General features: G+C 43.7%; 1 protein-coding gene across 5 annotated transcripts in view; it reads right to left on the reverse strand.

Annotated features, from left to right (window-relative positions):
• Positions 1–14,091, reverse strand: part of FAT1 (FAT atypical cadherin 1) — a 122,336-nt gene that overhangs the window by 40,068 nt on the left and 68,177 nt on the right. For all 5 annotated transcript variants that reach the window (XM_026508654.4, XM_026508651.4, XM_026508652.4 and 2 more), the window contains exons 4-7: positions 5,826–5,887; positions 3,008–3,337; positions 2,476–2,686; positions 143–282 (exon numbers count right to left, since the gene is read on the reverse strand). In XM_026508654.4, coding sequence (XP_026364439.2) covers positions 143–282; positions 2,476–2,686; positions 3,008–3,337; positions 5,826–5,887 — 743 coding nt within the window. The remainder of the gene's footprint in view (positions 1–142; positions 283–2,475; positions 2,687–3,007; positions 3,338–5,825; positions 5,888–14,091) is intronic.

Consider the following 14,091-nt stretch of genomic DNA (forward strand, 5'->3'; position numbering starts at 1 on the left):
GTTGGGCTCCCTGCTCCGCCGGGAGTCTGCTTCTCCCTCTGGCCCTCCCCCGACTCGTTCTCTCAACATCTTTCTCTCTCTCAAATAAATAAAATTTTTTTTAAAAAGGTCGTACCAATCCTCCTCTGACAAATTCGCTTACCTGTGTAAGGATAGCGGTGGTTCCGTCGGTAGCTTCGACGGTGAGGTTGTAGTTTGACTTCTGTTCCGCATCAAGAGGTCTGGCAACAATGATGGTCCCGGTGCCCTTGTCCACATCAAAGGTACTGTCGGAGTTGCCACCTGGTTCAAGTCAGGACATACAGAAAAGCACGAAAACCTGTCATTTCTTTTGTGGTTTTCTAATTCTTCATGACAGGGAAAAAAAACCACTTCTGATGTTCTACTCAACAAGGTGTTTCTAAGGAGCTTTCATTTTGAAAGACAAGAAAAGAAGGGCCAATTAGAAAGACAGTGCCTACTAATGCAAACTTGAGCCCTGACTGTCAAAGGAAGCTACCGAGAGGAAAGCGAGAAAGCAACTCTGAAGACGGAAAAACCGTGCCAATGTGGCCAATGACTTATGTTCCACTCGCTTTTTCAGGGGTTCTGAGTAGGTCTTTAATTTATATATCCCAGTAGCTATACACAACATCCTTTACTAACCACAGTCAGCCATTTAAATGTTTAATTACTCAAAAAAAAAAAAATTTGTGACACTTGAAGCATACTGCCCTAACAAATTAACTATTAAAAACAAATGTTAACTCTGAAAAACATAGTGGCACTTAACATCAATTGGTCCTGGCTCTTATATACTTAAGAATTTTCCCCACTGCTGCCAAACACAGAGCTTAATGAAGGCAGAAGTTTCTGTGGTGCTGACAGTATCCAAATGCATTCCCACTTACGTTCTAGATAAAACTCCTTTCACACCCACTGAACTTGAGACACTTTTATCAATGAAGTGACATGGAATGAAAATAAAACCCTTGATGTCACGATGAGGTTCTATTACTAAATCTTACCGAAAAGTAAAACTACACACACATAAAAAACCAAAATCTTCAGTGAAAACTAAAACTAAGGATGACCTTGAGATGTCTCAGAAGTCGGCATGTTTGCAACTGGAATGGGTGACCACGTAAATGCCACGAAGACAAGGCGCAATGGAAGATAGTCACTGGAAATAAACAAGGTTTTAAAAGCGGATGCTTTTCTTTTAGATCTCATAATCTGAGGCAAATTATGGGATCTCAGCAGATACCTTCTGCTGTACAGTTCAGGTCACAAGTCATCTGAAAGATGGAAAACACGTCTCTAGCAAGTGTGTCTCCTGGCACAGCCACAAAGAAGCAAGCAAGCATGGAAGGCAAGCAGAGAACAAGGGAGAGCATCAGTCAGACCAGTTCCAGAGGCGGTCAGCATCACACACAGCACAGCGGGAGCCCGGCTCGTCCGCAAGTGTGACAGGTGTCAACAGGGAGCAAACAAACGATTTTGATTGTAGTTCGTTGTGAAATCATCTTTCTTCTTTAAAACTGAAGTGAGGGGTTTGGAGGTGTGGATGATGTCAATGATTTCATACAACACCCCAAGCTGGGAATGAGCCTCACCGGCCGGGGGGCGGGGGGGGGCTGAAGAGGTAACGCCCGCACCGCCCGCGCTCTGTGGCCCCGCAGCCCACGTCCCAGTCGGTCAAATGCTGACACAGCATTTCGCGGAGAGGGTGGCAAAGGGGTGGGAGGGGGAAAAGGAATCTAAAGGACCAACTAGAGATGAGTCACAATCCATACTTTTGCTTTTAAAGGTCCTGATGACTGAAATAAAGTGAGGAAACAGAATTTTAAAAATGAAGCTGTCAAAGTTTAACGTGAATTTCTTTTTTAAGTATGGGAGATTGTAAGGGAATACGTTCTATGTCTAAACTCAATTAAAGAGAAAGAAAAACAAAAAACTGACGTAGGCATATAATCTTTATTCCAGGGTCCATGAATCTCCTGAACCCTGCTTCCCACATTCTCAAAATGTAGTAAATAAAACTGAATAGGCCATAGCTGGTACTCTCATTTTTAAGTTATACAATTAAAATCTATAAAACTATTCCCTATAAAATACTGACATGTGACAGTCACACAGTTGTTTTAAGCATTCAAACCATATTCACTAAAAACAGCCATGTGCCATATGTTAGGTGTCAAGAAAGAAAATTAAGTTGTGCTTTTGGACAAAACATTCAGGTTTCTAACTCCTTCATGCACTTTGGAAACCTTAGTTTTACATTAAGGCACATGCACAGCACCGATTTTAAACTAGTACATGCTGGATGTTATAACACATTCTGCAATCAAAATCTTGCAGTTTAAGACAAGTTCTCCACTTCTAAGTGTTACTCCCCATTTTAAAACCGGAAATGTATAAAAAATCAGAAAATCAAAGACCGGTTCTCCTCAGTGTAACCTATGCAGAACAATAAAAACTTTGAAGAACACTCACCAATGATGTCAAACCACAGCGGCGTGCCAGGAGGCTCCACAGATATCACTCCAATCATGTGAGCCACTGGGTCGCTTTCCATGACAGTAAAGGAAAAAGATGGTTCTTCAAAGGAAATCGGCCCCACTGACGGTTTGGGTTTGGAGATCCATTCAATATGGAGTCGAGTGGTTGATGACTTTTGGGGGCGACCATTATCCACTGCCTTAATCTATAAAATATAAGCAGAGGGGATGGAGGGAGCAAATCAGAAGTTACATTGTATGACCAAAGCACAGATTGGTTTGGTCTCAAACTGAGCCAATTTCAAACACTCAGTGTCTGTATTTGTATATTCCCTGTGTTTAAGGCCACACTCAACATACGTGATAACTGGAGAGACAGCGGAGAAGGAAAACCAAAGTCACATTTCCCAATGTTAGGTCACAAACACTGGGGCCACTTATTGAAGAGAAAGAAAATTTTCAGACAAGTGACATAAGACCAGATGAACAAAGTACATGAGAAATTCAAAGATTAGATCTTAACTCACTGAAAGAATATCATATTCTCCAGCTCCAGAAAACTTCTTGGATGAAACCACTCCGGTTTTGGGCTCAATAAAAAATTTGCCATGTTCGTTTCCATCTTCAATGCTGTAAGAGATTTCCGCATTGGGACCTTCATCTTTGTCTGTAGCTATAACACGATAGAGGGGCTCGCGCTTGGCGTTTCTTTCTCGTTCTGGTCTTTCCCGCTCTGGGAGTCTGATTTTGTAGAACTTCTGTAGGAACTGAGGTTTGTTGTCATTTTCATCAAGGATTTTCACAATCACTCTTGCAATGGTGGATTTGGGGGGGGTACCGTTGTCGGTCACAGTAACCTGTTTTTGAAAGATAACAGATGTTTTCAAAATATAACTATATAAAAACTATCTTCCTCCTAACAATAAACTCGCATTTGCATAGACTTGCAGAGTTCACACGCTATGACACATACCACCTCCTCGCCTTCAACAACAGCCCTGTGAGGCGGCAAGACAATGATGTGTCCGGTTCCAGACAGGGACCGGGAAGCAAGGCAAGGGCCAAGAAAGGCAGCGTGAGCCCCTGCTCTCCCCTCACCACACCACCTCTCCCTGCACTACTGCAGCTGTAACATGAATGTCACCGAAACGGCAAGCTATCAGAACAACTTATTTTTAAGCCAAGAGACACATGAAGATTTTGCTTTTAAAGAGAGTCCGCTGAAGAATAACACATACTCTATACACTTAAAAATCAAATCTCCAGGGGTGCCTGGGTGGCACAGTGGTTAAGGGTCTGCCTTCGGCTCAGGGCGTGATCCCGGCGTTCTGGGATCGAGCCCCACATCAGGCTCCTCTGCTATGAGCCTGCTTCTCCCTCTCCCACTCCCCCTGCTTGTGTTCCCTCTCTCGCTGGCTGTCTCTATCTCTGTCAAATAAATAAATAAAATCTTAAAAAAAAAAAAAAATCAAATCTCCACATACTGCATTAAAAACTGTCATTTTTAAGCCTCAACAATAGAGCAAGCTAAATCATCAATTTAAAATACATGTGAAGGAGCATGCCTTTTAATACCAGCTGTCATCATTTTGTTTTGTTTGACTCTTGTGCAGAAGTCCTCCACGTTTAGTATAGCAGATACAAAAATCTTCACTTCAGACCCATTTAAGATTTTCAGTAAAAGCAATGTAAAGTAATGGTCACTCTAATTATTCATGTATTCAGCTTAGGAATAAAAATCCGAGCCTTAAGGACTGCAGTGGTGAATGCTTCCATATGCACTGGTTCTAACCAGGGTGCGGCCGCAGCAAGATGCCCATGCCTGGGACCTGCCACTCCAGAGAGCGTGCCACCTGTTTCCTTTCTTTAGGAACCATATTCTCCCTTCTGTCAATCACTGCAGGGACCGAATAAAAATTCTAAACCCTGCTCTAACAGAAAGAAAATGAATTTAAGGGAACTGTAATACCTATGACTAACACTCAGATGTAACACATGAAGAGATTACGAACTGTAGGGACACCTGGGTGGCTCAGTCGGTTCAGCATCCGACTCTTAATTTTGGCTCAGGTCATGATCTCGGGGTCCTCGGATCAAGCCCCACGTGGAGTCTGTGCTCAGCAGGGAGTGTGCTTGAGGATTCTCTCTCCCTCCCCCTCTGCCCTTCCCACTGCTCGCGCGCGTGCTCTCTCAAAATAAATAAAATCTTAACAAATAAAAAGCAATTACTAACTGTAATGGTGGCTGTGAAACCCCTCCTAGACAGAATATTCATGAGCACACACTATAGAGCTATAAAAAGCAAATATTTTATTGACAAAGTTAGAAATTTGACCAAGGATGAAATGAAATTAAGCAGGCAGCATTATGAACAGCAATAATATAAAAAGAGAGAACTAAGTATTAATAAAAATAATAAACCACAGTTTAGGACTTCCTCAAGTACCCACACTGGTGGAATGGAAGCCTTGTGCAGGTAACTCACAACTCAGAAAGCACTTAGTCTCCTCTGGCTCCAGTGATCAATACTGGCCTTTCACGTGTGGTAGAGGAAAGTCAACAGAGGTTACATGTCTGCTCTGCTCAGCTTTCCTCTGCAAGGGAAACTCTCCACAGTGCCTTTCTCAGCCTCTTCCTGGCTTGTAGGCCCTGGCACCCAGCAACCACATCATGCCTGACCCCCACATGACCCTCTACCTTTCTCCTCCAGTGACTCCTATCCCTGCTCCTACAACATGCCTACCATCCACCAGCAAACCAGAACAGGACAAGCTGTGTTTCTCCTTTCAGGGACTAGAAAGAGATTTTAAATTAGCCATGAGAATGAAGCCTGTCAGAAGAGACCATCTTAGAAAAGCACAAATCAGTCTTCAATCTTTTATTTTAGAAATGTTTAAAAATCAAACTTTCTACAATTCAATTTAAAATGCAAAAACAATGCAATTATTTAACAACAAAAACCAGAAACTAACTACAGTTGAAAGAGATCTATTATTATCATAAAAATATCCCAAAAAACAGAATACTAAGGAAAAAGATATAGAAGGCATAAAGAAAAAGTATCTCTTACATAAATGAAAAGAAAATGTAAATAATCTTCCTTCCAGTCTGTTTGCTCTGTATGTGCACACAAAAATTAGAACTTATAAAGTGATCCTGTATTCTGGGGATTTTAGAAAGGGATTTAAGGGGACATGAACTACACTCACAAATGTTTTCTTTCCCCTGACCAGAAGTAATATAACGAAATCATAACAGTTACAAATACTAGTTAATGCAAACAAGAATGCTGTTTCCCATGATATTTATAAAATTTTTAAATAATTAAAATAAAGAAATGCTTACTTCTAATATATGTTCATCTTGCTGCTCTCGGTCTAGTTTCCTTGACGTCGTTGTGATAAGACCTATAAAATGATAACAGTTCATTAATCCTTACAGATAAAGTCAATTACAAAATACTGTAATTGAAACCACTGAGTGTAAAAGTCTGAGCAAATCTCTGGATTCCTAATGGAAGAAAAATGATGAATCCAGGTTCAATTATTTTATTTACCAACAACATACTTTCTCATTTTAATGATTCTCCAACACAGCAGATAAATGACAAAGGGACGAACAAAGTGGCAAAACTGAAATCAGTTACATTTTTTATTTGTTCAGTGGTTTGAATAAACATTTTGTCAGAAGAGATTTTTAAAAAAGATGAAGTTATCCAGGATTTCAAACTCCTCTAACTGCTGCAGTGATGATTAAGAGCTGACAGAAACATCTTCTATAACTACATTAAAAAGGACCACTGGAAAATCTAATGTTGACTCTGATTTATTAGCTTTGAATCATTTACTCTCGTAAGTGAAGAACGGTTATAAAAGTAATGTGATTTTCCAGGAAATACAGCTCAAGTATCAATTAATTTCCAGTGAAAGAAAAAACACAAATGATCCTCAAAGAAACCCCATATTCTTTATTTCTTTGATTTTTTTATCACACTAGAAAATCTATAGTTTCAATCTCTCTCTAGACTACAGTCGGCTAAACTTGAACATACGTTGGATCCTGGAAGAGCATTAAAACGGATTGATTATACTCTGTACTTCACAAAACACAGAGTTCCCCCAACCGCTAAGATGTCCCGTACGGCCTCGGTGTTGAGCGAATCCAATGTCAGATCTGAAGCTCAGGTAAAACCCTATGTGGCAAGGCAACTGCCAGCAACAACCTTTCTCCTGCGCAGCTTTTCGTGTTTTTTCCACAGGAAATATTTCAAATAATTTATATTTAAGAACAGACTTTATCGCTATCATTGATTTCCGCCTTTTATGCTAACTACTATCACACAACTAACCAATTAAAGGCTATTCAAAACGTTTCTCTAAATTTGCAAATGAAACGTTCATGTTTTCACTTATTTTGAAGTATTTTTTTTCTTAAATAGTTACGAAGGATCTCAATCAATAGTATCTTCCCCACAATTCAACTAAGCGATGCGCTCTTGTTAATGAGAGCCACAAAACACTGCTGTAGACTAGAATCGGGGCCGTCCTTCGAGGACAATGCTTTACAAGGCTTACTGGTGTGAAAACGCTGCTTAATGCGGCACGGGTTTGGTTTTCATCAGCCAAAACCCTTTTGAGGTTAATCCCTCTTTTTTCCCACCCAAAGCTCACCACTTTCCGCTTGTGGTTTTAAGTAGCTCAAGGAGGACGGGAAACCACTGTGGTGGGTCCCATCTAAGTGTCCCAGCGTGCCCGGCAGAGCGGCGGCGTCGACGGCAACGCCGCAGGGCGGGAAGCGGGCGGCTCACGGCGGAACAGCTCCGCGCTGCCGGAGGCCGTCACCCGCGCTGCGCGAACACCCCCACATCCGCAGGGAGTCAGTCACGGAGACGAACACCCTGCCCCCGCAGTTTACGAACCGCACACCACAGCCCACAAAGCGTGTGCCCGCGTGCCCGCTGCAAGGTCAACAGAGACAGAAAGCCGACCCGGTTTGTTACCTACACTCTCCGTGTGTGTCAGGCTGTCTCCTCTGTTCGAGCAGGGGAGCACTCACGTCCCCGAGGGCAGTGAACGCTCACGTCCCTTTCCGACCCGCCACCGCCTCCGCGACAGCGTCCGCCCACGCGCTCCCGCCACGACCGCCCGGGCCTCCGGAGGGCAGAGGCTCTGCCTGCCGCATCTGCTATAAAAGCACTTGGACGTGTGCATACAGGGACTGCCTGAAACCACGGGGGAGCAGCACTGAGACGGGTGTGCGGGGCACGAGCGCAGGTGGCAGTGACGACGCGCATCCGCAGCTTACACGCGGCTGACGGGGCTGACGGAGCCGGGCGGGCTCGGGCTCTGCCACACGGGGGTGTGAAGAGAGACAGGGCACGGCGGGCTGGTCTGTGGAAAGGAGGGCGCGGCCACGTCCCGAAGCCCTGAGGAGCCGAGCAGGCATCCGGCCGCAAGCAGCCACGTGTCCCGCCGCCAGGGGCAGAGGGTTTGCAGGAGAACCCCCCACCCCCACCCCCCGCGGACGCGGAGAAGCGCGTTGCGGAGCCGCTCCAGCGGGAGTCGGGGCGGCGGGAAGACCAGGGAGGGCATCTCTCCGACGGAGAGCAGACGCGGGCGGGCTCACCCACGGCGACGTCACGAGCGGGCGGGCGCACGAGGCCGCACGCAGCTCCCGCCCGAGCGAAGCGCCGCCAGCCCTGCGTGGCCACGAAGCTTCCCCCCGCAAGACCTTCCAGACCGCGCGAGCAGCTCCTTCTCTGTTGCCCACGCTCCCGCCCACAGGAACCCTCCGGAGGACCCCAGGGTTTTCCTTCCTACTACCATCCCCGGGGGCTGTGCACGTGCGGGGGGGGGGGGGGGGCAGGAGGTGCTGCGCGCCTAGCGACGGGGAAACGCATGCTTCTCGTACAGTCTGCACACAACACGAACTTCCGCGGGAAGCAGCACATGCGAGGAAGCCGCGGAGGCCTGCGAAGGACCCGGTGCCTCGGGGCAGCGGACAGAGCGGGAGCTACCCAGAGACGCAGCGCCCCGGCCACACCAGCCCGCGGCCGCGTTCCCCGCGCGGCTCACGTTCACGTCCGCCGCAGTTCCGTGCATCTGCATCCTGCTGACCCCTCTGCCCGGCCTGCCTGTCCGACACCTGCACCAAACGATGAACCCGGAGGACACTTCCCTACCCACCCCGGACACGCGACTGACCCCGCAGGTAGTAGATCTCCTAACAAGTATATCCGTTTCTTTTGTTCTAGACATTTGTGCTCACTGTAATGTGTATTACAAAATCTCAGGAGGGCCTATATTTAATAGAAACAGCACGATTCTAGAAACAGTAAGAAGCCTTCAGAGCTAGAGAGAAACCTTCAAAATTACGGAGCTCCGCTGCCTGAGCCAAAGAGAAGTTAAACTGTCTCAAGGCCACCAGCAAGTCATCATCACAGCCGGGATTAGAGTTTAGTTTTCCCGAGGTCCCGAGGAGAGGGTTTGGGGTTTCTCTTCCTCCCCAACACCCCACATTGCATTAATCTCCTGCACTTTGGTATTTCAAGTCTCCATAAACTCTGAACTGCCCATTACATAAAGTTTGAGAGAACACACACACACACCAGCAATCATCATTACTCATTTAGTAGGTCAACAAAGCAAGTGAGAAAGTAAAACAGAGCAGACAAAAGCAAGAGAACGTATATAGAGGTGCTGCTTTTTTAACTCTGTGCTTTATCTTTTCTGCAGAGCACTATTAAATTAAAAATAGAAATGAAAAGAGAGTTTCCTTGGCCTAGAAAAATATCTCATTGTGCAGACCAATACTACTATAAATATAGGTGAACCGACGTAGCAAATACACTATATTCTCACCCAGTAGCAGCTACCAATTTACTCCACAAATGTATGTCTTCGTAGCTTGCCAAGGCCACATTAGTATTCAGAGAAGAGAATTCATTTAAGAAGAGAGAATGTTAGACTGTTTCAATATAAAATTTTACTCTTTGACATGTCTTATAAATCAATACCAAAAACCATCTCTAAACTTCCCAAAGTTTAAGAGATCAAACAGATGTCACAAAGCAGGTTGCAAGAAAAGTGAACATCAAAGGACAAGTCGGTGAGCATCCGGTGAGAGAGCCCACGAAGGCAGAGCTCTAGTTAGCTGTTCGTTCAACTGTTCCGTGCGCTGCACTACGGATGCAGAGATGATTCAGACAGAGCCTTGTTTTCAAGAACAAGGGTTAAGGCAAAGGCCACATTCAGGAAACAATACGAGAAAGTCAGACTAGACTGCAGGGTTCACACAGAACACAGCAAGAAAAAGCAGGGGCTCCTGCTGAGGGCTCTGTATCCCAAGGAAGCTTTAACTTGGCAGGATGATGAGACACCTACAGTCCAGCCACCTACTGTTCCCTCGGACAACCAGCCCACCACCCAATATGCAAGTGAGGCCATCTAGGACCGGCCAGCCTCAGAGCCAACCAGCCAGGTGACCACGACTGCATGAAAGATCCGTCAGGCCCGGACAAGACCAGAATTGCCCAGCAGAATCCTCCACTAAACATGGTTGTCTTAAGCCACTAAATTCTGGGACAGTTTGCTACACAGCAAGAGCCAAATAATGCACCCGATGACCTCAGCTCTCATTGTTATCTGACTGACTACATGTCAAGGTGTTGTGCTAGGAGCTCTAAATAAACTACCGCATTTAATCCAGATGTATGTCAGTGGTGATACACACAAAATAACTGAACATTTTTACAGGCTCAGGGAGATTAGACTGCTTACTCAAGGTCTTTCAACAAGGTGGAGAGTTGGGAGTTGAATCCACCCAGGGCATCAGAGTCTGAGGTCCACAGTGAGAATGAGAAACGTGGGAAGGGACTAAAAGATGTGGTTCTATAAAAAATGGTTTGAAACATCAGCACTGCAGATGTCACTCGATGACCGCCAGAGAAGGAGGGGAAAAAGAATTTCTGAATGGAATTAAGGTCCAACCACAGTGAGAGAGCAAATACTGGTGATCTGTAGAAGTTTTTAAAGAACCAAAACTGTAAAAAAAAAAAAAAAAAAAAAAAAGTCTTGGTTTTAGAGGGAAAAAAGTATGACCTCGTGTTCTCCTTGCTTGGTAGGAAATTTACTTTGAACCATTTTCCAATTACTCTACTTGAGAATAAGCCGAGGAAGGGGAAAGATCAAGGAAGGGGGGAAAGTCTACTCACCTAATCCACATTTCCCATTACTCTGATTATTTTCCTCTAACCCCTGCAACTACTTCGGCTTTTGGATCCTTTTGTTCATTTTATAATAGTGCATGAACTACAGCAACATATATTCTAGAAAAGCAGGTGTCCAACAGCACTTTCTGTGATGGGCAAGTTCTTCAGTTTGCACTATCCACTATGATAGCCCCCAGCATATGTGGCCACTAAGCCCTGGACATGTGGTTGAATTTTTAAGTTAACTCAAATAATTTAAATAGTCACAAGTCACTTCTCTTTTACAGAAGATCTAATTTTCAAAGTACCCCTGTCAAAACCAAAAACTGACACCTACAATACTCAAAATCTTGTTCTGTGGTTAGAATTTGAAGCAGTCATTCAATGGCAAATATATTTGCTATTGAAATCTAAATTCTGTAAATATCGGTCTTAAAGACTGAAAAAGCGAACATGCCCAAGATTCTGATGCCGCCCCACGGTGCCCCCTTCCTTACAGCCCTTCCCGCTCACTAGTGTCCTTTCTCCCTGGGCTCAGCTGCGGACGAGGAGACCTGGTCCTTGCTGGTCGCTTACAGCTTCACCTGAATACCTCAAAACCAAGAGGCTCTGTGTTTAAAGACTTTTGCGGGGGGGGGGGGGGATCAATATTCTACCAACTTATATTTTTGGCTTCCGAGGACTTCTAAGAACTAAAAATTAACCAAGGACGTGTGTTCATCAGCAGTGATGATGCTGTCACAAGCTGACTAACTCAAAGTCACCCACTTGTTCAGTCTGTCTTAAGTTATTCAACCTATTTTTTCAGAACGTCATCCCCAAACATGTCACTCTGAGACATACATATAAAAGCCTAGGACAAGGCCCATGTCCTTGAAGGCATGCAACTCATTCAAGGAAATAGCTCTTAGACCTAAAAGGTACAGAGAAGTATTAAACCATGGTCTCATAGCTCCCTTTTTAGGCAATGTTAATGGTGTGCTTCCAAGGATGCGGCTCTGGGCTGAGCATTTTATATAGGTCATTGTCGATGAATAATCACAGCAACCACAGGGGAGCTACTAATAGACTATCTTTAGATATCTGAGGCTTTTGAGGGGTAAAGTCACAAGGACAGTAAGTGGCAAAACAGAGATGTGACCCTAAGTCCATCTGACCCCAGAGCCAAACTCTTAGCTCACACAAATAACTCCTGAGTGTGCAGATCATAAATACGTATTTAATATGTATAATGACCACACCACAAAATTATTCGGTGAACACACAGGACTTTCTTACATTATTCTAGGGTTACCTCTGGACATCCAGTCTGGCTCCCTCTGTGGACGTCCTCAAGACTCTGCATCCTTTGCACAATGCGTGATGAACCACAGCACTATGGTGACCAGCCCTTGACCGCAGGCATGTAATTTAGCTCTATTATTTTCAACCATTTTCTCCACGGATTTTGCTGAAACACTTTCATATATTCTGTTCTTTACTAAGTTTAAAAACTTTAATTGTGGTGTATTTGGTGGTAACACAAGTATTCAGTTTAAGTCCTCTTTAGTGAGGACACGGTGATTTCTTCTGGAGTTGTTACTACCATGATCTGGAAGTTGGATTTCTACTTTTCTACTTTCAACCCCTACCTCAGCAAGGATTGCTCCCAGGACATTCAGTGTGCGTTAAGAATCAGCAACATTAAGGTTCATTACAATAAAACTGTAATTCCCCAGGGAGTAGGCTATAAAACAACATCGCTCAAGCAAGTTTTAGACAAGTATTACAAAAACTAAAGAGGTAATATATGACGTATATATGTATATAGGCTTTGTAATATGTGTACACACCTTCATAAGAGGGTAAACCCCAAATTACTCTTGGGTGCCCTCGGAGAAACGGAACAAGAGAGCCAAAGAAGAGGAGAAGAAAAGGTACTTTCAAGTTTTACTTTATACAGTTCTGCAGCATGCAAATCTTTTATTTTTAACAAGTATATCATTTAAAGAAATTTAAACTTGAAAGTAAGTTATAAAAAATCAGTGTGAAAAGACAGAAATATTTATTGGTTGAAAACTAAATTTAGGCTGGAAGGTCTTAAAGGATTTACTTTTTAAATCTGGAGTATCCAGCCACATATATAATAAAAAATTAAAATTAGAATTATTGACAGTAGTGTATCTTTTACAATTTTTTCCAATACTTTTGTTTAGAGAGAGAGGGGAGGGGCAGAAGGACAGAGAGCGCGGGAATCTTAAGCAGGCTCCACGCCCAGGCAGAGCCCGATGGGGGGCTCGATTCCACGACTCGTGAATCATGACCTGAGCCGAAATCAAGAGTTGGAAGCTCCAGCGACTGGCCAAGGCACCCCTCTAATACGTTTGTTTTTTTAAGATTTTTATTTATTTATTTTGACAGAGACAGATAGCCAGCGAGAGAGGGAACACAAGCAGGGGGAGTGGGAGAGGAAGAAGCAGGCTCCCAGCAGAGGAGCCTGATGTGGGGCTCGATCCCATACGCCAGGGTCACACCCTGAGCCGAAGGCAGACGCTCAACGACTGCGCTACCCAGGTGCCCCTCTAATACGTTTTTTAACAAAATTTAATGAAGTGTATCATACGTTCTAAAATGTACTCTTACTGTAAAAATGAAGCTTGCCAGAGCCAAAGGTGCTTTTAAAGGAAGGGGAAGCAAGCTCAGTGCTGGCGGGAACCTCCTACACCACTCAGAGCCACACATGAGCTAAGTCTTCTTTTTAATTAATATATAAAATAATATTGTACGTCACTTGTATCTTTAACCATAATATTTTTCATATTCTTTCCTCCCCCGTGGTAAAACAGTGAAATACAAAAATGCCTAAATTTTTTTCAGTGACCGTATTAATAAATACTAGCTTAATGCCTATAAAATACAAAGTCCTAATTCGAAAGTTGTTTCAACTAAAAACCAAGATAGAAAAAACCTTTTTATTCTAAATAAACTGAAATAATTTCTCGCTGCCTTTTTTCCCCCGTCTCTCTCTTTTTTATCTTCCTCGCTGCTCTTTTAAGAGTTCATTTAACAAGCACCATGGGCCTCGGGGGTACCATGAGAATAATAAGAAAAAAATGTTTCAAAAACCATTTACCCAGTAAAATATTCTTTGTCAGAAAAAATTTACCTGCGCTTGCCCTACATTTGCCAAAACAGTCCTTTCTAGTTTAGTCATAATGACCTCTTATTCCTCCGACATATATTATAGGCTAAGAAAAAAAAAAAAAACAGTAAAATGCCTACTACCAGGAAAAATTAACATAAACTCTACAGAATAAATAGAGAAGATATGAGAGGTCAGAAGTTAAACAAAAGCACTTTAGAACTTTATGGGGCATGTATGTTAAATTCCGGGCTCCTGAATGATTTCTTTCTTTTTTAAAC

The sequence above is a fragment of the Ursus arctos genome, unplaced genomic scaffold (genome assembly GCF_023065955.2).
Source record: "Ursus arctos isolate Adak ecotype North America unplaced genomic scaffold, UrsArc2.0 scaffold_27, whole genome shotgun sequence".
Taxonomy (NCBI): Eukaryota; Metazoa; Chordata; class Mammalia; order Carnivora; family Ursidae; genus Ursus; species Ursus arctos.